Source organism: Cetorhinus maximus, chromosome 1 (assembly GCF_964194155.1).
Source record: "Cetorhinus maximus chromosome 1, sCetMax3.hap1.1, whole genome shotgun sequence".
Lineage (NCBI taxonomy): Eukaryota > Metazoa > Chordata > Chondrichthyes > Lamniformes > Cetorhinidae > Cetorhinus > Cetorhinus maximus.
In genome coordinates this window covers 97,701,701-97,727,996 of record NC_135879.1, presented here as the reverse complement: position 1 = coordinate 97,727,996, position 26,296 = coordinate 97,701,701, and the positions used below count along the sequence as shown (strand labels likewise).

At 41.8% G+C, this 26,296-nt stretch overlaps 1 protein-coding gene across 1 annotated transcript in view; it reads right to left on the bottom strand.

Annotated features, from left to right (window-relative positions):
• LOC144685507 (serine/threonine-protein phosphatase with EF-hands 2-like) overlaps positions 1–26,296 on the bottom strand; it is a 54,604-nt gene that overhangs the window by 15,995 nt on the left and 12,313 nt on the right. The window contains exons 2-13 of the mRNA XM_078550530.1: positions 25,218–25,241; positions 22,686–22,813; positions 21,521–21,578; positions 17,555–17,733; positions 16,238–16,352; positions 13,951–13,997; positions 11,417–11,583; positions 8,321–8,357; positions 8,068–8,217; positions 4,877–5,257; positions 3,354–3,539; positions 1,039–1,181 (exon numbers count right to left, since the gene is read on the bottom strand). Of these exons, the coding sequence (XP_078406656.1) occupies positions 1,039–1,181; positions 3,354–3,539; positions 4,877–5,257; positions 8,068–8,217; positions 8,321–8,357; positions 11,417–11,583; positions 13,951–13,997; positions 16,238–16,352; positions 17,555–17,733; positions 21,521–21,578; positions 22,686–22,813; positions 25,218–25,241 (1,615 nt within the window). The remainder of the gene's footprint in view (positions 1–1,038; positions 1,182–3,353; positions 3,540–4,876; positions 5,258–8,067; positions 8,218–8,320; positions 8,358–11,416; positions 11,584–13,950; positions 13,998–16,237; positions 16,353–17,554; positions 17,734–21,520; positions 21,579–22,685; positions 22,814–25,217; positions 25,242–26,296) is intronic.

Genomic DNA, 26,296 nt, shown 5'->3' with positions numbered 1-26,296 from the left:
TGTATTGCTGAAGATCTGTAAAGCAGAACTAGACACACCTTCTAGCCAAGTTGTTCTGGTACAGCTACTACACTGGCATCTGCCTGACAAAGTGGAAAATTGTCCAGGTATTTGTTCTGTCCACAAAAAGCAGGGCGCAGGCATTGAATAACCTAAGCAGCAGACCTTAAATGGAGTTTAAAGTTCCCTTTAACTTTGAAAATAATTATTGATTTCAAAATTCAACAAATGTTGACAGTTAGAAAAAGTGATTCCTAATTGTTTACAGCGGCAGGACAGAGCTTTCAATTGCTAATGTGAGATGGAGAGTGTCATTCTTCATCCATTTGATTTCTTTTTGTTTTTAAAGTACATTGAACTCTGGCAGCCAACTGTGAGGGAAGCAGATATGGAAGGAGGGTGGCAGCAGAGAGGACAGGTGGGAAACATACAGAGTGAGGGATTTCTGGCTTCTAACAATCTGAACTCAGGGAAAGTCAATGGGAGTGGGAAGGAGAATGAATGGAGGATTGAGGGTTAGGTGAGTGACAACAAAGCAAAGGGGAGGAAGAAGTACAGGTTTGATTGGATAGTTCAAAGAGGAAGATGTAGAGGTCATGATGGGAGTGAGGAGGGAGGGAATGTTGAGAAGGTAAATGGGTCACATGATGGAGTAGGTGAAGAATGAGTGATTAAGGGAGGTAATGGAAAAGTAAGGTTTTTCCTTGCAGCCAAATATAGCCTGTAGCTGCTGATGGCTCTTTTCCCTGCTTCACCAGCATTCGCCCAAGACGAAATAAAAAAGAGGGAAAGAGAAGCACAGACTTCTACTTAGAAAGCATTTGCCATCCTCCCCACCCCGCTCCATCCACAAAGGTTCACTTTCTATTCTAAAATGTACACTTTCCTTAGATAATCCAGTTACTATATAGTGATGAAAGTACATATAGTATAGCATTTGGCTACAGAAACGAGACTACCATCAGACTGTTTGCACTGTATTGCAGGATGTTCCTCTAGCATTCATTAAGAGAAGGTCATTGCTGTTAGTTTACACACCTTTGTCTCAGGGTTAACTTCCGAGTACTTTGACTAACTTGATACTGTACAAAATGAGGAACAAGGTCAGGACCAAGCTTCACATAAGCTCCTCTGTTACTGCCAACTTCATAATAATTAGAAGCAGAAAATATGGTCAGGACCTATATTCACAATAAAAAGAGTAACAATGTAATGAAGGAAATTAATGGGCAAACCTGCTGTGGAAACAAAATTTATACAGTTCAGGCACTTTTTCAACAATGGAGACAACTTGACCAAGTAATTTCTTACTCGAAAGGGAGAAAGAAAATGGGGAACTATAGGCCAGTTAGCTTGACATCAGAAGTAGGAAAAATGCTACTATCTGTTATTAAGGATGTCTTAACAGTGCACTTAGTGAGTCATGATATGGTTAAGCAAAATCAACATGGATTTATGAAAGGCAAATCGTGTTTGAAAAGTTTGCTAGATTTCTTCGAGGTTGTAATTAGCAGATGGACAACCTGTGGGCGTAGTGTATTCGGGTTTTTAATAAACATTCAATAAGGTACAGTACCATGTAAAGGTCTATTACACAAAATTAGGGCTTATGGAATGGGTGTCAAATATTAGCATGGATTGAAAATTGCTTAACAGACAGAAAGGAGAGTAGGAACAAATGGGTCATTTTCAGGTTGACAGACTATAACCAGTGGGCTACTGCAAGAATAAGTGCCTGGGCCTCATCTGTTTACAATCTATATCAGTGACTTAGATGAGGGGACCAAGTGTAATGTATCCAAAATTGCTGACAATACAAAGTGAGATGCAAAAGTAATCCTTGAGAAGAATGCAAGGAGGATGCAAAGGGACATAGATAGAATAAGTGAATGGGCGAGGCCATGGCAGATGGAATATGAAGTGGGGGGAGTGTGAAGTTATCCACTTTGGAAGGAAAAGTATTAATGCTGAATATTTTTTAAATGGCAAGGAACTGGGAAATGTTTATACTCAGAGAGCTTGGGTGTCCTTGTACATGAATAATAGAATACAGTTACAACAGGCAATTAGGAATGCAAATGGTATGTTGCCCTTTATTACAAAGGGATTGGAGTACAGGAGTGAAGAGTCTTGCTGCAATTGCATAGGGTCTTGTTGAGACCATACCTGGAACAAGTGTACGGTTTTGGTTCCCTTCCTAAGGATATACTATCCTTGTAGGGTATCCTTGTAGTGAACCTTCACTAGGCTGGTTCCTGGAATGAGGGGATTGTCCTATGAAAAGAGATTAAGCAGACTGGGCCTATATTTCCTGGAATTTAAAAGTATGAAAGGTGGCCTCATTGAAACACAAAATTCTTAAGAGGCTTCATAGGGTAGATACTGGAAGGATGTTTCTCTGGGCTGGAGAGTCTAGAACAATGGGTCACACTCAGAATAAGGGATCAACTATTTGGGGCCGAAATGAGCAGGAATTTCTTCACCCAAAGGGTTGTCAATCTTTTGAATATTCTACTTTGGAGTTGTGGGCGTACGGTCATTGAGTATATTCAAGACAGAGATCAATAGATTTTTGGATATTAAGGGAATGAAGAGATATAAGGATAGTGCAGGGAGGTGGGGTGAGGTAGAAGGTCAACTATGATCATATCGAATACTGCACCAGGATTGAAGGGCTGAAGAGCCTACATCAACTCCTATTTCTATGTTTGTGTTCTGGGATCATGTCTGCTGACAAAATTGCTTCGCAACCCATGGGATACTTGGGCTTGGGGGAGGCCATCTCGCTTACACTGGTGATTACTGCTACCAGATAATTGGATATGTGAGGTGAGCATGTGCTTGATTGTAATGTAAGATTCTACTGAGTGCTACAATTAATTATTCTTTTTTCATTATAACCATTATAACTACAGCAACAAAAGTACTTAATTGGCTGGAAACACATTTGGACATCCTGAGGGATGTGAAAGGTGCTATATAAATGCAAGTCTGTCTTTCTTATTACAGCAGGTGACCTGACTAAATCTGAACCTTCATTCTCTTTGTTTTATTACATTGTTTAGTTGCATACGATGGGTCAGTTTTATAAAATCATATATAATATTGCCCTAATGTTAAGTTATGTGATCCAGTTTATTCTGCTGAGTGTCAGTGTTTGGGAGCTGTCCTATACTGTCAGCCTTATTCAGCAGAAGCTCACATATAATCAATAGCCTAGATCGGAGCTGGTTAGTTGTACTGGAACTGTGACCAACATTCTGTACTAACATGAAGTGGGCAACACACTGCTGCCAATCTTGCTTAAGTATGTGCTTGTTGTGATGTTTCTTTTTCACATGGCTTAACTCTACCTTTTGGTTGTGGCAGAACTCGTAGCCCTCCTGCTTACATTCATGGGATCTGATCAAGAGCTGTAAATTGTGTTTCTGTAGAATCTTCTCAGTCACATCAGGTCCGAAGTAGCATCCACCTCCTCTGACCGTATTTGCGATACAGCCTTCCTGATGCATTGGGTCACTCCACAAAATGTCCACAATCTCAAGAGAGAAAATAAACTTTTCAATCCCACAATATGACTTCTTAAACCATTTGACTTATTGATGCCACTTCCTTGTTCTTTGGTCATCACTGGGCCAATATTCTGGAATTCACTACCTAACACTGTTGCAGAAGCTCAAGGAAGGTGGCAGTTCAAGGGGAAGGTCAACTATCACCTTCACAGAGCATCTATGGATAGGTAATAAATTGTCAGCGCCGCTGACACCCCAGGATTAAATTGAAAGAAATATTAAAATATGAGAACATAAAGCTTGGAACTGGAGAAACTATTTGGCCTATCAAGCCTACTCCTCATGCCACATAAAATCCAGGGTGATTCTACAATCCCATGTTCCAGTGCAGAGTAGTGTCATGTGAAAAACTGTGCACGTTCACAGGCATTTTAATACCTTCCGGACCTCATTTAAAACAATAACTGCTCAGCAAATAGGAAATTACTGCAGAGAAGAGACATAGTAGATATTTAAAAATCAGGTGTATTATGTTTTGAACTTATTTTCAACAAGTCCTTTGATGAGCAGTTATTTTTTGTGATGTTAGGAGTCTCAAATATCTGTAAATGAAAATATGAAAAAACAGTTTGATTTTTGCACCAAATCTAAACAATTTGTGAATGGTATCACTAAAATACATACATTTACATGTGGTATGTGGTGGTAAGCATGCCAGTAAGGTAAACCCGATCTCAATTAACATCAGAAATGACTACATTCCAAACATCTCCAACTTGTATTACATGCTTTGGACAAGTGGGGCCAATTTACACCAAATCACATTCTGAAATCATGATGGCCATTGCTGGGGCATGACCTTTCAAAGATAGCTTTCTTCCACGGTGGGGGTGGGGGTGCATTGTGGAAGCCAAGGACATTCACACACAGCCCCTGTCTCCCTGCTGGTATGTGATCTCCTAAATAGATGGTGACCCATTTGTATTTAAGTGAGTGGCCATTCCCCCACCCTGAAAAGTTTGATGGAATCACCACTGGAGTCTTTCAGGTGGCATGTCCCAGAACTTATGCCCATTTACTGCCATCATGAATTTTCAGCCTCCAAACAGATCATAAATCAGATTCAGTTGAAGGTAGCTCTTCAACCCGTTAGATTCGATTCACTGTCTTGTCAGTTAAAGCTACTTTGAAATGAGTATCATGTTCTTGCCTCAGTCATCTGGCAATGCTTTATATCTACTGAGCACTTTTTGTGTATAGGAATATCTATCTGCCTCAATTGTACAGGCCTCTTTATAATATGGTACAAACATTTTTTAATAGTTTCTGATAAAAAAAATTATATGCATTAATTTATAACTCACCTGTTTCCATTCTTGATCATCCAAGTCGAAGATTTCTTGAGACTCTGAATCTAACATAGACTGTGATGTTTTAGATTCATCATATGTGTTACTGAAGCCCACTTTTTTGCGACATGTTTCTAGTTCCTCCTCAACTGAACGTCGTACTCTTTTAGAGATTTCCTTTCTCTTCACACATATTGTGCCAGAACTTCTACTCCTCTGACTTTTGTATGTGTGAGAATGAAGGTTAAGGATGCCTGATATTGAATTCCTCCTTGGAGTTTCATCAGGTTTGTTCACACACTGCTCATTGTCCCCACTGGGGTATTGCTCCTGATCTGAGACTTGCTTGCTCCATTCAGTCCTTTTCCTTTTGGGTGGTCTCAAGGTTGAAACATACTGTTGTAAACAGATGAGTTTGTATCAGAAAGAAGCACTCTTGTAGGTATCTGCATTCTATTTATCCACTTGTCTATCTAAAAGTCTTACACCTGGCATATCTGTTGCACTTGCACCTGATTAGCTTAAAAGATATTTATAAAGTAGCAACAAATCACGCCCAAACAGATAAGGAATTAGCCATGAACAAGTAGCATCTTAAAAATAAAGAAAACCAGTCATTTTCCTCAGAAATTAGCCTCTAGCTATCTTCAGCATGAGCCTTTTCGGTTAAATCTGAAGGGGTGACTAACTTCAATACAGCAATCAGATTTTGTGGTTGTAAACACAGGTAAGTTTAAATACAATTGTGTGAAAAATCACTGAACGTTAACCAGTATAATATATTTTCTACATTACAACAGTGACTATACTTGAAAAAGTACTTTATTGGCTGCAACGTGCATTGGGTGTCCTGAGGTTGTGAAAGGCACTATATAAATGCAAGTCTTTCTTTCACCACCATCCTCTGAAGCGCAATTAGGGATGGGCAATAAGTGCTGGCCTAGCCAGTGGCGCCCACATCCCGTGAATGAATAATAAAAAAAAATTTATGCATAATAGAAGTCCCTCTCTTATATAATAGGTTGCCATTTTGTTTTCAATCAAATAAACACAGTTGTCATTAAGTGGACAAATTCACTAACATCCTGCAGATTTATTTCAAAACATGCCACAACATTAGAACTTCACCTAAACACTGTCAGGGTAGGGGTGCTGAATAGTTCCAGGAATAGAAATGAATGTTTGCTTTTGGGAGGATCTCAGATATGTTAACATCACTAACATTAAATTTGAATCAAATTTGTATTAACCCAATGACAACGTCTTCATGTTACAAATAAAATTGGGGGTGCTTTTAGTTCATTACCCTGGCATAGGTGGAACTGTGTGACAAAAGTACAGAGTTGATTCACTAAGGAGCAGAGGTAAAAACAATCACTATTTTCAATTCCCTGGGTTTAAACAAATAAAACCTGGTATATAGACATCTCTCTCCCTGCCTGCATAATTAAGCAGTGAGGGATTGGACAGGTCCATTAAAATTATAAGCTAACAATCCTAATTACAAGGTTACCAGGGATCAGATATGTGGATTTTCACTTCTTGGTTACTAGATATCAGATTATATTTTAAAAAAGACCAAGAAAATCAGACACTTGTCACAACCATTGACAGTTTCCAGCTGGTAGATAAATACACCAATTACATGGGCAAGGATTTTTAGCTCAGCGGGTGGGCGCGCTCCCAACCCAACCGAACATGAAATGACGCACAATGGTGTCACCCGAGTGTTCCGACGTCAACGCGCAGACACGTGATAGTTTGGTCAGTGGGCGGGCGGGCTCCAGAGCCAGCAGCTCGCCCGCCGACAATTAAGAGGCCTATTAAGGTCACTAAGTTATCAGTTCTGGTTAATTTTTCACTGCCCGTTTAACCTAACAGTTGGTGGGCAGGCAATTTTTTTGGAAACCTCATCCACAGGCGGGATGAGGTTTCCAAAATCAAATACAAATGAAATAAAAACTTTAATTTTTAATTAAAAACATGTCTCTGCTCATATGACAGAGTCACATGAGGGGACATGTTTCATTAAATATTTTTGTTCCTTAATAATTTTTCCAATATATTCTTCATCTCCCTGAGGCAGCTCTGTGCCTCAGAGAGGCTACTCAGCGCTCTTTCATGCGCATGCATGAAGTTCGCGCTAGGCTGGCTCTCCCCCCTCCCTCACAGGCAGTGGAAAGAACATGCCGCTCACGTATCACGCTGGGCAGGCCTTAATTGGCGTAAAATCGCGGAGCGCTGCCGATCGGGGGTGGCAGTCGGCTTCTTGACCGCCCCTACCCGTCCTCACTGATCCCACACGCCAAGGGCAAAATTCTGCCCATAGAATTACATAGGATACGTGGCACAGAAACAGGCTATTCAGCCCAACCAGTCCATGCCAGTGTTTATGCTCCACTCAAATCTGCTCCCATCTTTTTTTCATTTAAATCTACCATTGTAACTACCCATTCCCTTCTCCCTCAAATGCTTATCTAGTTTCTCCTTAAATACATCTGTATTATTTGCTTCAACCACTCCCTGCATTAGCGAGTTACACATTCTTGCTGTTGTTTGGATGAAGAAGTTTCTTTTGAATTTCCTATTGGATCTCTTGGTGACTATCTTATATTAATGGCCTCTAGGCATGTTTTTCCAACAAGAGGAAATATTCTCTCTTTAATCCCCAGGTAAGTCTGGGGTCAGCGGTCTCAGTGAAGAGGGTGGGTGGGTTGGGGGGTGGGGAGAGGGGGGTGGCTGGGTTCAAGAGGGTTAAAGGAAGGGGATGACCTTGAGAGTATCCCTATCTCCTTGCCTGATATCAGCCCACACAGCTAAAACTGCTGTTGTGAGCCTAGTTATTAAGAATGCTATAATGGCAGTCTACATGCTGAAGAAGCAAAATATTCCTTTATACATGTACTTTGGAAAGATAAGTCAAATTTTATTATCAAATGAATTAACTAGTTTGGCCCAGTTCATGTCTCAAATGGACTCAGATTTGTTTTCATGCTCAACCTAGTCATTATCTAAGAGAGACGTTTGAGAAATAGAAAGAGATGGATAAATTGGCATTGCTAGGAGTCTCCTGGATTTTGCAATAGTGGCAATTGAAAGAAAATAAATCCAGGGATTCTTTGCAAAATAAAAGTAATTAAAATAACTTTTTAATAATTCAGTTTTAAATGTGATATATTTAGTTATATTAAATGTTCAGACTGTACCTTATGTCTGTCAATCTTGCTCAGGAAATCCAAATCTGTTGTTACTGAAATACCTCCATGTATAATCAATACTTTTTCATCTATAATAGTAGCTAATGGCAGCCAACTGAAAACCCTCTGTATTAATTTCAGAATGCGACTGCCATGCACCTAAAGCAAATATAAAAATTTATTAGCAGTGCAGAAAATATTCCAACAGTATGTCATCAAGAACTTGCTGCAGAAACACAGAAGACGTCATCCAAATGCTTACCTGGTATTTCTGCATTACTTCCCTTGTGAAACCATACCTGAAATGGTAAAATATAACTTGGTATTGGAAGAATTATATTTCAGGAAATGTAGGATGGTTTGTGTACTGTCTGCTTTTTTATTACATGTTTTTTGAATTACCTAGTATCTGGCTATCTAAAATGTTCAGTATCAAGTTATAAACTGAATAGTGCAATGTTCCATCCGTATCTATCCAAGCCCTGGTTAGACCACATCTTGAGTGCTGCACAAAGCTCTAGGCACCAAAACTTGGAAAGGGTATATTGGCCTGAGAAGGATTGCAGTTCAGATTCATCAGAATGTTAACAGGGTTCCACAGATTAAATTATAAGGGGTGATTACATAAATAGGTTCCTATTCCTGGAACCTAGGTGGTTAAGGGCAATTTGAATCTGGTTTATAGGATTCTGAAAGGAATTGATAAAGTAAAAAGAGATTCTTTCTGCTGGTGAGCAGCCTGGGGCAAGGAAGGACTGGGTGTTACAGGCACCGTGGTCCCAGAACCTGGCTAAAAAGTCAGAATAGCCTATCCACGATCCTGATGTCTACCTTGCCACAATTTGATGCTGGCAGCAGCATTAGTTGCTTTAAGGTGAGACTTTCCCCGCCACCCCATAACTGGAGGAAGTCCCACCTTAGACGGCTGCTGGCCAATCAGATGGCTGGCAGATTTGTAGTCCCAGCAGCACCATCTGGGAGTGGTGGCCACTGCTGGGGCCACAGGCAGTTCCACCATGCAGAGGAGCCCAGGTAAGTCTGGGGTCAGCGGTCTCAGTGAAGAGGGTGGGTGGGTTGGGGGGTGGGGAGAGGGGGGTGGCTGGGTTCAAGAGGGTTAAAGGAAGGGGATGACCTTGAGAGTATCCCTATCTCCTTGCCTGATATCAGCCCACACAGCTAAAACTGCCAGGTTTCCTGCATGGCGTGGACCTCCCACTGCCACAGGTAAAATACTGATGGAACAAGACCCTTAACTGGCCATTAATTGGCCTCTTAAGGGTCCAACGCTTCCTTCGTCCCTCCATAAAATATCAGACAGGTTGGGGGTGGGTGGGTAGGTGGCAGGAAGATCACCCACTGAATTTTACATGTCCCCCCCACCCCCGTCAAACCAGCTAGCAGGGGCAGCATAAAATCCAGCCCTTAAAATCAGAGCCAGGCTATTCATGAGAAGTGAAGAAAAACTTCATGAAAAGGGTGGTCGAAGTTTGGAACTCACTCCCACAAAAATGATAGATTGCAAAAATAATAGATCTGCTAGTAACACATTCTGCTATTTTGCTTTCAGACAATGTATTGCCTTCACTCTGCTATTAACACCTACTCTGGACCAATGCTTTGTTCCTTTACGACTACCATTCCCACTCAGTTTGCCTTTTGTTCCATGACATCTTTGTCATTTAATCTCCCCTGTTCTCTAACCTATCCCTGACCACCTCTTTTTGCTCCACCTGACCCGCCCCCCTTCCTTGTCAACAGCATAAAATCCATCATATTTCTACCATTCGTCAGTTCTGAACAGAAGTCATATTGGACTCGAAACATTAACTCTGTTTCTCTCTCCACAGATGCTGCCAGACCTGCTGAGTTTCTCCAGTACTTTTTGTTTTTATAATAGATCGCAGCTTTGTTAATCATTTTAAACCTGAGATTAATAGGTATGCAGCTAAAACAAAAACAGAATTACCTGGAAAAACTCAGCAGGTCTGGCAGCATCGGCGGAGAAGAAATCAGTTAACGTTTCGAGCCTTCATGGCTCTTCGGCAGAACTGAAGCATAGTTAGGAGAAAGGAGAACTGGTTTAAGGTGGGGGGGGGGGGAAGAGAGAAGTTGAGGGTGTGGTGATTGTGGAGATAAGCAAGCCGTGATAGGAGCAGATAATCAAAAGATGTCACAGACAAAAGGATCAAAGAGGTGTTGAAGGTGGTGATATTTGTCTAAGAAAAGTGCTAATTAAGAATGGAAGACAGGATACTCAAAGTACAGCTCTAGTGGGGGTGGGGTGGACAGACTAACAAGGTTTTAGTTTTAGATTTAAAAATAATGGAAATAGGTGGGGAAAGAAGAATCTATATAAATTATTGAAAAAAATGGGGGGTGGGGAGGGGAGAAATGGGGTGGGGATGGGGGGAGGGGGAGTTTAAGATCTAAAGTTGTTGAATTCAATATTCAGCCCGGAAGGCTGTAAAGTGCCTAGTCGGAAGATGAGGTGCTGTTCCTCCAGTTTGCGTCACCGCACATCATTTAGGTTTTCAGTGCGGTGGGCCGCCAAACTGTCAAAAGCCTATTGAGGCCTGTTTCGAGCTAATTAAATCAATTAAATGAGCTGCCTGTCCAACCTGAAGGCTGGCGGCAGGCACAGGCCAGGCGGCCTTCGCATTTTTCATGGAACCTCATCCACAGGAAGGATGAGGTTTCATGAAGTGTTTATAAATTAAATACATTTTTAATGTTCCTTGACATGTCCCAGCTCCCGAGGGTACGTGTCTTAAAATATTTTCAATTCTTTATTTAAATGTTTGCACCTTAAACAAATCTCCCTAAGGCACAGAGGTACCTCAGGGAGATTTCTGTGCTCTTTCGCACGCATGCATGAAAGAGTGCAGGCCCAGACTCAGGGAACTGCGCCCCCCTGCCCGCACAGCGAGTGTGCAGCACTTCCGGGTGAGCATCACGCTGGGCGGGCCTTAATTGGTCCGCCTACGTAAAATGACGGCGCGCACCCGCTCGGGGGTGCCGATCAGGTTCGCGCTCGCTCCCGCTCCACCCGCACAACCTCCCCTGACAGGGTAAAAATTCAGCTCTTGGTAATGTGTGTTAGCAGTTTATTTCATAATAGAAAGCATTAGGCCTGGGTTTAATTGAGTTCTCATGCATAGTTCCAAAAAAATGGTCACTAGACGTTGATCAGGAGAGAGAATTCTGGCCAATGTTCCCCTCTGTCTAGTCCAGGCAATTCTGAAGCTGACTGTAACAGTCCCATTGCCACTACATAGCCTTACTGGCTGATTGAAAGAGTCACTGAATACACACTGAGACATTGCAGGGCACCAGCCCAATGGTGAATTATGCTGTGTACCTTAAATTGATGACATAATCTTCATGGTTTCCTCTGTTTAGATAGACTCCCTTTGGATAAACAAGTAGAAATGCAAACAAGATCAGCAGAATCTCAACAGAATGTTTTCCTCTGTCAACATAGTCTCCGTTAAAGACATACACCTTTTCTGGTGATGGAAGCCCATTCTGATCAGGGAAGAAAGATAAATCTACATTAGTAACAGGAATTGTCTCACATTAACTGTGCCAGTGGTAAGGTGATGCAGTAACACACAGGCTATTTCCCCACACAGCCACCCATTATATATTTATCCCCATTTTCGCTTCCTTTAAATTGATATCAGCCATTCTGCATTATCATTCAGTCACAATTTCCCCCAGTGAGTTTCCTTTCCACAGTACCATGTTCAAAGCATAGAAACTTCAGCAGCAGGAAGCACTAGTTGCAAATAAGGCTGACAAAAATTTTCCGATCCATGATCCTTGCAAGCAGAGCTCCCTGCTGTGAGTGTTGAATTGCAGAATCACACCTGGTGTCCAGATGGAGGGAGCTGAGTCACACTGAACTGTTCTCATGTAACTCTTCCCAGCTAGTTCAAAAACAACAGACAGAAGTATGTTGCTACCAAACGCTGGCACCGCAAGCACGATGAACACCATGGCATTGTGTCTCTGGGTCCAGATGGCAATATGGCTTTTACCAGTCACCACCTGAATCTTGGGCAATCCTGCCATACAGAAAAAAAAAATGCAACACTATTCTCTCTTTCTGTTGTTGCTTTTCTATCAGAAAAGTGATGAGCGTGTTTTCACTGATGAACGAGCATCAGGAGCTGTTTGATGTGTCATGTACTATATGTTGCCTCAAGTTGCAGGTACTCACTGCAGTAAAATTGGAAGGAACCAGGGATATAACAGTTCTCAACTGCCATTGACAAATCTAGTTGTTACTTTTAATTTCAGATTACAGCAAATAGCACAGCTATAACACTGCTTCTCCTGTGAACCTCAATCTACATTGTCAGATTGCAGTGCCTGACATAATAAACATGGTCTCTCGGTTAATGGCAGACATGGGCAAACAGTTCCTTCTTTCATTTTCTCTCCCATTTTCAAAAAATCTAAAGCAGAGAGAAGCACGGCGTGTAAGATCTATTTCATTCATTTTTGTTCCAGCAGCCAAAAATACCTCAGTTCCCCTCCAAGGAGAGACAGAGTAGAAGGCTAGAATGATTTTGGCCTTTTACCCCTGGTGGGTTAAGTGTGCCGTGAGATCCTGTCAGAAGAATGTTTCTTTTTAAACAGAGCTGCTGGAAATTTAAATTTTCTTTTGTTATCAGCCTAAAAGATCAAATGCTACTTTATGCAAAAACAACAGCACCAACTTGTATTTTATAATATCTTTAATGTCAGAAAATATCCCAAGACACTTCACAGGAGTGTTATTAATCAAAATTTCACGCTAAGCCACATAAGATGATGTCAGAGCTAATGGTTGAAAGCTTGGCCAAAGAGTTAGGAGTTATGTCTTAAAAGGAGGAAAGAAGCTGAGAGTAAAGGAAACAGAAAGACTTGCATTTATATAGCACCTTTCATGATACCGAACATCTCAAAGTGTTGTGCAGCCAATGAAGTACTTTTGAAGTCACTGTTGCAGTGTAGTTAATGCGACAGCCAATTTATACACACCAACTCCTATAAACAGCAGTGTAATGAAACCAGATCCTATGTTTTTTTGTGATATTGATTGAATGCTAAATATTGGCCAGGACATCGGGGATAATTTCCCTGCTCTTTTATGAAATAGTGCCATAGGATCGTTTACCTCCACCTGAGGGAACAGACAAGGCCTCGATCAATGTCTTATCCGAAAGAATGCAACTCTGACAGTGCAGCACTCCCTCAGAAGGGGTGGTGGGCCGTACACGCGATGCGTAAAATGATGCGCGATGATGTTGGGCGTGTGTCCAGACGTCATTGCGTGTCATCATGATATTTCGTTGGGCGGGCACGCGTCAGAGTCGGCTGTGCGCCTGCCGAAATGTTAAGGACCTATTAAGGCCATTAAGGGATTAATTAAAGTACGTAAGAAAGCTGCCTGTCCAACCAACCGTCCAAATTTCGCGTTTTTCAGGAAACCTCATCCACGGGCGGGGTGAGGTTTCCTGAAGCTTTTATATATAAAAAGAGTGCGGGCCCCGACTCTCCCTCCTGTACAGCTGGCGCTGAGCGCTACTGGCCGTGTATTATGCTGGGCGGGCCTTAATTCGTCCGCCCAAGTAAAATGGCAGTGTGTTGCCGATCACGGGCAGCGATCGGCTCTGAGCCCGCCCCCGCCCGTCATAGGAAAAATCCAGGCCATTGTGATGTAAATTATTGCATTCCTAATTATGAATCGATCTAAAGCTGATGTAAACATTCATGAAGTTAAAGGGTGTTAAATGAAGGGTTGGAGCCATTAAAAATAGGTACAGGTATAATATTTTTTTCCAAAGCACAACATTGTATGCAAAAACATTATGGCAATTGGTTTTCAAAAATATGTCGGCATACCTTATAGAATATTAAAAATAAGTCATCCAATTTTCCATGTAAATCACCTATAAATTCCAACGAGAAAATAACACAATTATTTTGTTATGTACAATTGTCTCAACAGAGAAAAGTATAATCAAAGATTGTATAGTAAGAAAGAAAAACTGCAAATACTGAAAATCAAAAATAAAGATGGAAACTGCTGCTATAGTATTCCAGTCAGGTTCTCTAAAGAGAATAGACAGGTTTAATTATTCTTAGGTGTGTGACTGGGTTGTTCTGATGGTGCGTAAAAGCTAAAATACCATGACATTTCTTTTCACAGACAACTGACCGCCTGCAAATTTCCAGCACTTTTCATTTCTGGATTGAGTGTTGGACTATCTTGACTGTTACAGAAGTTATTGTTTTATTTCATAGAAGTCATTTGTTTGATTCAGAAATGTGACACACTAGTTCATTATGTTCATAGTAACATGGTTTGCTTATTTGTACCTGAAAATATCAGTTGGGATGTCACAACCATGGAAGTCTCCAGGGCCAGAATATTGCCATTGGTGTGTGGGGGCGAGCCTGACACTCCAACATGTAAAATGACGTTGGGCGTGCATCCTGACGTCATTTCAATATTGCGTTCGGCGGGCGTGTGCCGCAGGCAGCTGTGTGCCCGCTGAACTGTCAAAAGCCTATTAAGGCCATTAGGAAAGTAATTTAGCTCATTAACAGCACTGCCCGTCTAACCTTAAGGTTGGTGGGCAGGCGAAAAGCCCAAACGGCCTTCACGTTTTTCAGGAAACCTCATCCACGGGCGGGATGAGGTTTCCTGACGGTTTAATAAAATTAATAAATTTTGCGAAATGCACTAACATGTCCCAGCTCATGTGACACTGTCACATGGGGGGACATGTTTAAATAATTTTTTAGCTCATTTATTCAAAACTTTCATTACCAACTTAATCTCCCTGAGGCAGCCCCATGCCTCAAGGGGATTGCCCCGACTCTCCCTCCTCCCCCTGCTTGCACAGGTAGCGCTGAGCCCTACCGGCCGCGCATTATGCTGGGTGGGCCTTAACTGGCCCACCCATGTAAAATGGTAGTGCGCAGCCGATCGTGGGCGGCAATCGGCTCCGTGCCCACCCCACTCAGCCCGTCCGACATAGGTAAGATGCAGCCCCAAGTTGCAGGTGTATCATCATCCTGTCCAAAACAGCGGCTCATGTTGGTTGCCAATTTACAGAGCAACCTGGAAACTGGATGGGGTGGCCTGCATTTGAAAATCACTCCCTCCACCCCCCGCAACCCCTCCAGCCACCCCGTCACGTGACCAAATAACCATCAATGTCTTCAAAAAGCTGTCAAAGCGAGCTCTTTGGTTATATGGGACTTAAACAACTACCAGACTCAAAGGTGATCAATGGGAAGTTAAATTGGAAGTGGTGCTGCCAATCCAATATCGCCCATTTTACACTGGCGGAAAAAGATAAAATTAACCCCAAAGTGGTTGATATGTTGCCCCCTTGTTTAGATGTCAATGTTAGAGGGGGATGGACTGCCCATGCTACTGGGGGCCATTGGTTGCATTACCAAAGGTGAAGAGCATTAACAGACCCGAATCCCAACCCAACTTGGCCTGCCGAGGAAGGGTGGGGTCAAGACAAGAATCAGGCCCTTGCACCCCAAGAACGAGTAGTTTCTTTTTAAACTGCTTACAGATGGGTTGGGTAGGGTTATCATGCTGTTGCTTTTCACTTACTCCCTGATCTGGCCACTTAAGTACAAAGTCCACTTCCAATTGCCAATGGCCTGCTTTTCATGGCCACGTTCCCAGCTCCCACAAACCAAGGTGGGGTCATAGTAGCAGTGGCTGTGGGTAAAGGGCCACTGGATGGAACTGCCCAATCATCTCTGTGCTTAATTGCAGGGAGGAAAAAAATTGCATGGAAAATGGGGAAAGAGCAGAGAGGAGTAGGGCTAACTGGTTCCTCTTTGAAGGTGCGACACACCCAATTTGCTGAATGACTTCCTCCTTTGCTGTTTCCCTGATTCCATTCTGATTTAAAATAACCACATCAGAGTGAAATACAACTGCAACAAAATCCAGTAGCATTCACTAATGTATCTATCTTGTTCTTGTGATTTGATCTGAAGCCCTCAAAAATGCTCAAGCCTTGTAAAGCACTCCAGCTGAATTATTGTTCTAAATATATCTCAGATATGGAAAATAATTAACAGCGAGGTCATACAGATTGTGTAATCCTGTTAACTTCAGTGAAACGGTAAAATACAAAATGGCATCACTTCTTACCACAAATTGTAATCTCTTTACTATAACAGGTAGAAACATGGTTGATATTTGGCAAATGCTCCAGATGTTTCCTGGTTTCATTCAGAAGCTGTAGTACGTAGTGAGCATGAAGCTGCTACCGAGAGAAATGGAATGAGTGTGAGACATTGCAGGAACATGTTTGTTAACATATTTGAAAGTTGATCCGCAGCAATAAACTCATGCACTTAAAGATATAAAAGCCTTCCTTAAATTCTTTTCAACTTATAAAAGTATACTCTGAATCACTCCTCGATACATTTTAAGAATTCATATGGAACTGGTCTGAAGGATTCTGTCTGCATTATCTTTATTTATTTATAATAAACTGGCTCTTTTACTATCTTTCATTTGCATCCATTCTTAATGATCCTGTAATGAAATAAATTTTAATTTATTGAAACTAATATTAAAAGAAAAAGAAATAAACTAATAATGATCTGTGTTTAGAAATGTTTGCCTTTTAACATATCTCAATGAGACTAAAAATTGGAAGGTCCTCATTGTGGCACAGAATTATACTAGACATAAGAGTGGGATATAAAAATAGGGCAAGAGTGTTGTAATCTTAACTTTGACCCAAGCTTGCATTTAGTAGGCTCTGAGCCAATAGTGCATCCTTGAAATTTCTGCCCTTCAATTCTTTCTGGATGTTTGATGTTACTACTGGATCTACCTTTTCCACAAAGTTTATTTGGTAGTTGACTTGGTCTTGTATCTTAAGCAGGATGAACAATTTGTTATGGTGTGGGCAATGTCCTGACTTATCCTGGACCAACACATGCATACAGGTTTTTCACGTTTCATTATGTCCATGAGTACCTCAGGAATCCTTTGCAACATCTCTTTACTCGAATTTATGAGAATTGCAATCTTAATCCTATTGTATATCATCCATCTGCTATGGTTAATTCCTCTCTATAGTCCCTTACAAATTCCAGAGGATATATTTTTTTTTAATTTTGCCATTCCTCCATGGTTATTTCTATGAGGATACCAAACATCTCATCCTGTTCTGCCTCAGTTCTGAAGAACATTACATTCTGGTCAGCTACTGGGTTATCATTTTAGAACTGAGCTTTCAGTGTAATGGATGACCTCTGAATTGCGCTTGCATTTATCCTCTTCAATGATTCAATGGCTTTTTATAATTGGGGCCACTTTTGCTTTCAGTGCTGGTCTAAAACAGACAACGTCTGATTGCCTGCCTGTTGTATGGATCATCTGATGTTCTTTTCAGTGATATTAGGCTTTGTACCACTTCAAAGAAAAACCTGATTTTGATATCTGAATACTTACTTTTTTGTCTTTGAAGGCTTCCAGTAAGGTAGTTACTTGTGCAGGAGTGAGAGGGAAACAGAGCTGGGGTCCAGCATAAGATTCTGAAATCTCAATGTTATGGTAGACACAGTGATTATCCCGTTCTACTTCTGTACTTGACTCATCTGTCTGAGTGAAAATGTGGGAAATATGATCATCTGTGGAGGGAATGGTAAATGTTACTGTTTCCTCGCTGTGACCTGTGTAATGTGTGAGATTCTGACTTTGCCACATCAACAGTTACAGTTTGAATTTCGGAACAGATATACATTACAAAGCTGAGGTTTATCTTATGACTGTACACAAAATAACACGTTTCTGAATTAATGTGCTTTTTTTAAAGCTAAAGTACATGAGTTACTTTCAGTGTATTATGCCAATTCCCCAAGATAGTGTTTTATAACTTGAAGGCTGTTTTTTTAGGCTTACTTTGCTATTGAAAGCTACAATTTAGTTGTTGCTACAATTTAAGTTCTTGGAACAACCCAATAAAAAAAAACTCAGCCAAGACGCTGGGCAGAATCTTTGGGTTGGCGAGCAGGGGGCAGGCCCCACACTCCGACGTGTAAAATAACTCGCAGTGACATCGGGCGTGCGTCCCGACATCACCATGCATCATTCTGATCTTCAGCTCGCTGGGCATGCACTGGAGTCAGCTGCGTGCCCACCGAACTGTCAAAGGCCTGTTAAGGCCATTAATGAACTAATTAAAGCAATTGTCAGGGCTGCCCGTCCAACCTTAAGGGTTTATTAATCAAATAAAAATTATGAAAACTCATAAACGTGCCCCAGTTCATGTGACACTGTCACGTGAGGGGACATGTCTGAATAATTTTATTTTTACCATCTTTGATACTGAACTTAATCTTCCTGAGGCACAGAGCTGCCTCGGAGATTTCTGTGCTCTTTCAAGCGCATGCACAGTCCCCCGAATCTCCCTTCGCCCCTGCCCGCACAGATAGCACTGAGCGCCAACAGGCATGCCCGTTAATTGGCCCGCCCACGTAAAATGGCAGCATGCAGCTGATCGCGGGAGGTGATCAGCTCCACGCCCGCCATGCCCGTTCCGCCTGATGGGGAGAAAATTCTCCAATGTTTTATTGGCCCTTGGGTTTGTTAATATCACAACAGCTACTACATCTAAGCCCTGTGCTAATCACTGACTGAGTCAGTGCATTTCAGTCAATGCTGTCTCTGCAATGAGGAACATCCACCTGTGTAAATAGTCTGCCAAGGAGAGGCATGTTGACTTCTGTCTGCAGATACAGGTGAATGGGCTCTGACAGGCGGGCACACATCATCTCTTGTGCAGTTTGTTCTTCTTCCGGACATGGCGGATGAAAAGATTCCCGTTGTTGGGTAAAAAATATAATTTGGATTGACACAAGGGGTGATGAACTGAAGTGCCAATAGGGGATGAGGGGCATAGGGAAAATTGTTTTTACAAATGACAAAGATACAGAGTTATGCTCCATGAACACTATGATATTCTCTCTCCAATAATCTTGGACATTCGTTTCAAAGGTGCACTTTTTATCTGAGACGTCCTGCATGGCAGAATGGAGGGAAATTACACCAGCCCACAGGCCAATAAATATAAAAATAAATATGATCTGTGTTTAGAAATGTTTGCCTTTTGACATATCTCAGTGAGACTAAAAATTGGAAGGCCCTCATTGTGGCACAGAGTTATACTAGATATGAGTGTGGGATGCAAAAATAGGGCAAGAGTATTGTAATCTTAACTTTGGCAAGACTTTTCTCCCCATCGAGAGGGCTGAGCAGGAGCAGGCACTGCCCGCGACCGGCTGCACGCCGCCATTTTACATGGGCAGGCCAATTAAGGCCCGCCCAGCGTGACGCGCACCCAGAAGCACTGAGCACTCCCTGTGTGGGCAGTTGGAGGAGGGAGAGTCCTTAGGCACAGAGCTGCCTCAGGGAGTTTAATTTCATCATTGAAACTTCAAAAAAAAGGAAAAAAATTATTCAGCCGTGCCCCCTCATGTGACAATGTCACATGAGCTGGGACATGTCAATGAACTTTAATAAAAAATTTCATTGGATTTATAAACACTTCATTAAACCTCATCCTGCCCGTAGATAAGGTTTCATGATAAATCTGAAGGCTGTCTGGACTCTTTGTCCAGACAACTACTTCAATTAGTTCAATAATGGCCTTAATAGGCCTTTGATAGTTTGGTGGGCGCGCAGACGACTCCGGTGTGCACCCGCCGAACTGAAGATCAGAATGACGCGCAGTGACATCAGGACACACGCCTGACGTCACCACAGGTCATTTTATGCGTCGGCGAGCGGGACCCGTCCCTGCACACCAACCAGAAGATTCAGGCCTTTGACCCAAGCTTGCATTTAGTAGGCTCTAAGCCAATAGTGCATCCTTGAAGTTTCTGCCCTTTAATTATTTCTGTGTATTTAATTTTACTACTGGATCTTCCTTTTCCACAACATTCATTTGGTGGTTGACTTGGTCTTGTATCTTAAGCAGGATGAACAATTTGTTATGGTGTGTTTTTGTTTCCTTCAGCCCAACTAACTGTACAGACCAAAGATATAGGTTGGGTAATTCCTTGGAGCTGCTCCTGCTCCACTGCGGAAACCTCCAATGAAGCAGTCCCACAGCACAGAACAACCCATAGGTAGACCCTGGGGTCCTCCAATCAGCCCAGGGGCCCCCAAAGGAGGTCCTCTACAACTTTACCCAACAGCAGCCTGTGCAGCTAAAACTCCCTCAATAGGCCCAAGGGCGGGCCGGTCGCCGATGCCTTCCCCTACTCCCTGTAAAGGGGGGCAGGTAAGGAGGCAGCAGGCAGGCCACCCATTGGATTTTACCAACCCCCTTGCCTTCAAACCTGCAGGCAGGGAGGAGCATAAAATCCAGCCCTATCTCACATTTAAAGCCCCTAGTTTTGGATTCACCCAAAAGTGGAAACATTCTTTCCACATCTATTCTGTCCATCCCATTCATAATTTTACAAACATCTAGCAGGTTATCTATAAGTCTTCCCTTTCCAAAGAAAAATCCCCAACTGTTAGATCTTTCCCAATAGTTGTAACATCTCAGTTCTGGTCCTACTCTTGTAAATCTCTTTTGGACTTTCTCCAGTGATTCTTTGTCCTTTTTATAGTTTGGAGACCAAAACTATGTACAACACTCTAAATGTGACCTGGCCAGGATCCTGTACAAGCTTAACATAACTTCACTGCCTTTGAATTATATATCCCTAGAAATAAATCCCAGTGCTTTGATTGTATTTTTGATTGCTTTGTTGACCTACGATGCTGCTTTTAATGATTTGTTCACCTGTATCCCTCGATCCCTTTGCTCTTTAACTCCATTCAGTTTCTTGTTTTTAAAGTATAGCTGATGTTTTTATTTTTCCCAGCAAAGTGCATCAGCCCATTTGTCTATGTTAAACTGAATTTGCCAGTTAACTGTCCAGATTGCAAGTTGCCTACTGTCCTCTTGTATTACACTGCATTGTTCTTCAATGTTCACCCTATTCCCCTAGTTTGATAACATCTGTAAATGTTGGTATTGAATTACATGTTCCCAAGTCCAAATAATTATAGTAAATTATGAATAACAGTGGAACCAGCACTGATCCTTGTAGAACTCCATATGCTACCTTCTTCCAATCTGAATAACTACCCTTTACCCCAACTCTATGCTTTCTTTTTAAAATCTTTTTTCAATTTCCTATCTATTCAGCTACTTTTTCCTAACTCCACAAATCTTAACCTTTGTCATGAAGTTACTAGATGAAATAAGCTGTTAGATATTATATCCTGAGTCCTGAAGCAGAAAATATTTTTGCTTTTACAAGTATGTACTTCCATTCACTCTTACAAAAGATCCCATTTGTCATGGATCTCATTGCTTGATGCCATATTGATCTTAACTAGAAGCAATTTTAAATAACTTACATTCATTACCAGAAGCTGGAGTAAAGTGGTCCATCAAATAACTGAAGAAGTTGTGGAGCTGTAAAACAGGAATGAACATCACTGATACTGGAAGTGGGGTGATGAATGAGAACAGTAACATCAGTTGCAAAGTAAGCATCAATCATGTCTGGTCTAATGAACACAAGTGAACATCATTTAAAAGCAGCAAAGCCTCATCCAAGTGGCCATTTCCATATGTGACTGTCCAATCAAAAGGAAGATTGCATTTGAGCCTGAACTTGCTCTCACCCGATGCTGAACATATGCACTTCAAGAAGGGAATGCTGGATAGCAAACAGGAACAGAATCCCTAGCAAATTTACAGCCACTCCATGAGAGCAACTAACTCAGCACAAACCGAAGATCAAACCTGAATGATTTCTCCCAGCCATTCAGGGAGCTTTTTAAATTAACAATTAGGGGAATCCTGGGATGTTGCTTTTGAATGTAAGGCATATTTGGCAATGTTATATCTTATATTAGTACTACTATCAGTGTCAGTTGTGGCTCAGTTAGTAGCATTTTTTCCCTTTGAGTCATAAAGTGTCCAGTGCCATCGCTGTTATTCCATCCTTATGAGCATAATTTTCCACTCCTTTCTACCTAACTTCCCATTAAATGTGTCTATGCTCCTCATCTCAATTGTGCTAGCAATTTAATCATTCTAACCATAGTGAAGTTTCTCCTGAATTCCTGATTGGATTTATTAGTGCCACGTTTAATTTTCTGAACCAAGTTTCTGACTCCGGCCAGAACTTATTCACATCATGAATTGTGGTGCTGGCTTGAATTCTGTAAAAATCCAGTGTGTGCTCGTCTTTCAGTTTCTGCCTACAGTAAACCAGCTCAAATGGATTGGAAGAGAGAGCTTTGATGTGTATTTAGCCAGTATGAGAATAACAGGCCGAATTACCTCCTTCTACACCAATAATTCTACAATTTAATCCTTAATTGGAGGTCATCACAGTCCAGCCTTGTGACTGAGATTTAATTCCCTTTTACAACCTAGCACAGGAACCCTCATCCTGTATGAATCTGGTAGAATTTTTTATTTAACTTGTGGCTTTTGCTCGAGGCTTCGAGAGGTGAGAAGAGTCCCTTCATGGTATATAGTGCAATATAATTCAAGTCCGTTCATTCTTACCTTGATCTGATCCTGCTCTCCTGCATATTCAATGGATTGAAAAATAGTCCACGTGCACCGCCTGCGAACTTCCAACCGGGCAACGTATTGACGATACCACCTCTGAATGAGAATGGCAGCCTTAATGGCTGTGAGGAGGAATACACACAGATATAAAGGGTTCAGTTGCAAGGTGGATTCTGCTCTTCCTGGTAGGCCATCAGTGAAGTGAGACTTCTACCCGACTGCTGTTACTGAATATACAAACATGCGTATGAACATGTGAATTATGAACAGGAGTAGGCCATTCGGCCCCTTGAGCCTGCTCTGCCATTTGACAAGATCATGGTTGATCTGATTGTGGTCTCAACTGTACTTTCCTGCCTACCCCCTACACCCTTTGACTCCTTTGTCAATCAAGAATCTATCTAACTTAGCCTTAAAAATAATCAATGACCAGGCCTCCATTGCTCCCTGGGGAAGAGAATTCCACCAACTAATGACCCTCTGAGAGAAACAATTTCTCCTCCTCCTCATAAGGGGGGCCCCTTATTTTTAAACTGTGTCTTCTAGTTCTAATCTCTCTCATAAGGGGAAAGAGCCTCTCAGCATCTATCTTGTCAAGTTCTCTCAAGACCTTGTATGTTTCAATAAGATCACCTCTCATTCTTCTAAACTCCAGTGCATACAGGCCCAACCTGCCCAACCGTTCCAGGAATCAGTCGAGTGAACCTTCTCTGAAATGCTTCTAAAGAAATTATATCCTCTCTTATTTATCATGTGGGATGAGTTCTCAGCCGGATTCTCACCAGCAAAAAGGTTGAAGAGTCCAGAAGTGGGAAACAACAGTATTTTTTTTAGCTCCACTTTAGTTGCATCAAACCTCTGCTAGAGATGCAATATAGTTCACCACCACCTTTTCTGGGAAACTAGGCATCGTTAATAAATGGGCTGCGTTTGCTGCCAACAACTTGCATGCACAGTCCTAGTGTTTCTCTGCCATGTTTGCTCTTTTAGCGCAGGTCTGGATGCAAAGTTTCTGAGCCTGGAGTGGGTGAGGAGGCAGGGGGAGTTGGGTGGTAGTGGGCATGGGATGGCGGGGTCCTACAGTGTTTAAAGCTGTGGCATTGATACATTTAGGTGTTCAATTCGCAGTCATTCCCTACAGGTTGTTTGTGATTACACTGTAACTCATCCCGTTAAATCTAGTTTCCGCAATATAGGATGTTAGTATTTGTGTTACATTTCTCCTTTTCAAATTTCAATTCGATAATGAATCAAGTCTGTCCCAATTACTCAATGCTAAATGTATTATGGCCCACTATCTTGTTTGCCTGGAACATATTGTATCAGAATTATACCCTGTGTGTAATCAAAACATTAACTGCTTTCTGACTGAACAGAGTGACGTCTGCGCAGACCAGTGTGCAGATGGCCATTTTGCATTGGCAGGAGACACAGTGTAATAAATATCGCCTTAGAGACATTCAAATGCACAAATTAATTCACAGGCTTTATTCTCCAGCTGACTATTCTGCCACAACATTGAAGTGCTCTAAATGGGTGACATAAATTATTAAACATAGTACTCCCCTTAAATAGCACAGAATTTACCCATGTTTTTTAAAGCTCCAGTCCAAACATCATTTTACAGCAAGACCGTTCTCCAATCTGGACCCTCATTAGACAGGAGCATGGGTCAGAGATACTGCTAGAAACCTCAAAAGCTGAATTTTATGTCCTGTGGGCGGGCGAGCGCCTGACTCGATCGGCCGTAAAATTGCGCGAGAAGACGTCGAGCAAGTGTCCCGATGTCATCATGCGCTCGTATGATATTTCGCTTGGCAGAAGTCGGAAGTGTGCCAGCTGACAATTAGGAGGTCAATTAACCACGCAATTGTCTCTGATTTTTTGTGGCCCATCCAACCGACTGACGGGCGAATTGGCCAGACGCCTTTGCATTTTTCATTAAATCTCATCCAAGGGTGAATGAAATCTCCGTTATGAAATAAAATAAAAATAAATATCTGTGGACAGCATTTTTATCAGCTATGTTTTCAGGTGATTGTGATGCATGGACATTTTTTTGCAGCTTTTAAAACCTTTATTTTAGCATTTTCAGGCCTGCAGCTCCCTGAGGCAGCTGTCTGCCTTCAGGGAGCTTTCTCACAGCGCTTACCCGCGCCCGCAGAAATGTCATCGCTCACCCTCTTCCCGCCCCCAGCAGTGCTGAGCATTTCAGTGCGTGTTTCACACTGGCTGGCCATTAATTTAGCCAGCCAGCGTGAAATCGCGGTTGGGTTCCGATCGCGATTGGGGACCCGTTTCCCAACAGCCAATCGCATGCGCCCGCCAAAGGTAAAATTCAGGCCCTAGTGTCAATTCTGGTGCTGCAAACTAGCAGTGATGTGTACCAGCTGTGCATCCTTGCTGAATTTACCCCACTGTTTAAACAGTGATCACAGTTAAATTTAGTGTAGATAAGTAAAACTAATATAAATCTGATTTTAATGTAATCAGGCTATAAGAATCAATGACATTATTATTTCTTACCTGTCCCAGCTGCGCAGTGGTATTCTAGAATGCATAAAACAAACATAAAACCGAATTAATTCTTACCATTTACTGAGCACAAGCTTTTTTTTGTAAAATAATTGTTAATGAGCGTACAGTTCAATATTCTCTTAATTGTTTTGAGCAATCAATATTAGCAGAAGGTAATCATTGCCATGATTAAGAGTCTCCAAATCATTTAAGCTACTAAGAAATCCACACAGATAGGGATCTATATGCCTAGTAAGGAATATGTTCTGTCCTCCTAAGAGAACACGCCCCACCTACTTAAGCCTAGAAGAGTTGGCAATAGCCAATGTTTAGGTCATCGGTTCTTCTTTTGCCCATAACTTGAGCAAAGTGTCTGATCAATTCTGTGATCTGTATTTTTTCTGTATTTGTTGATCTATATTTCTATTCCTGTGTAGTAATGCAATGATAGTATTCATTTCCTTTTGGTAACTTGGGCTGTCACTTGACCAGTCAGGACACAAGTTTCGCCATGAAGAGTCAATTCTCGTAGGGCCTCTCCAGAATTGATTAGTATTTGTTGGAGTTCATGGGAATGTGTCAATACTTGGAGGAAAAGTTTGAATATCTTTGGTTTAAAAAAGCAGAGTATTGCTTAAACGGTGAACGGCTGCAGAATTCCAAGGTGCAGAAGGATCTAGGTGTTCTAGTGCATGAGTCACAAAAAGTTAGCATGCAGGTACAGCAAGTAATTAAAAAGGCTAGTGGAATGCTATCCTTTATTACGAGTGGAATTGAACATAAAAGTGAGGATGTTATGCTTCAGTTATACATGGCATTGATAAGACCACATCGCGAATACTGTGTGCCGTTTTGGTATTTAAGGAAGGATGTAAATACGTTGGAGGCGCTTCAGACTAGGTTTAATAGATTGACACCTGGAATGAGTGGGTTGTCTTATGAGGAGTTTAGAAGAGTGAGGGGTGACTTGATTGAGGTATATAGGATCCTGAACGGTATTGACAAGATGGAAGTGGAAAGGATGTTTTCTCTTGTGGGTGAGTCCAGATGTATGGGGCACTGTTTTAAAATTAGGGGTTGCCCTTTTA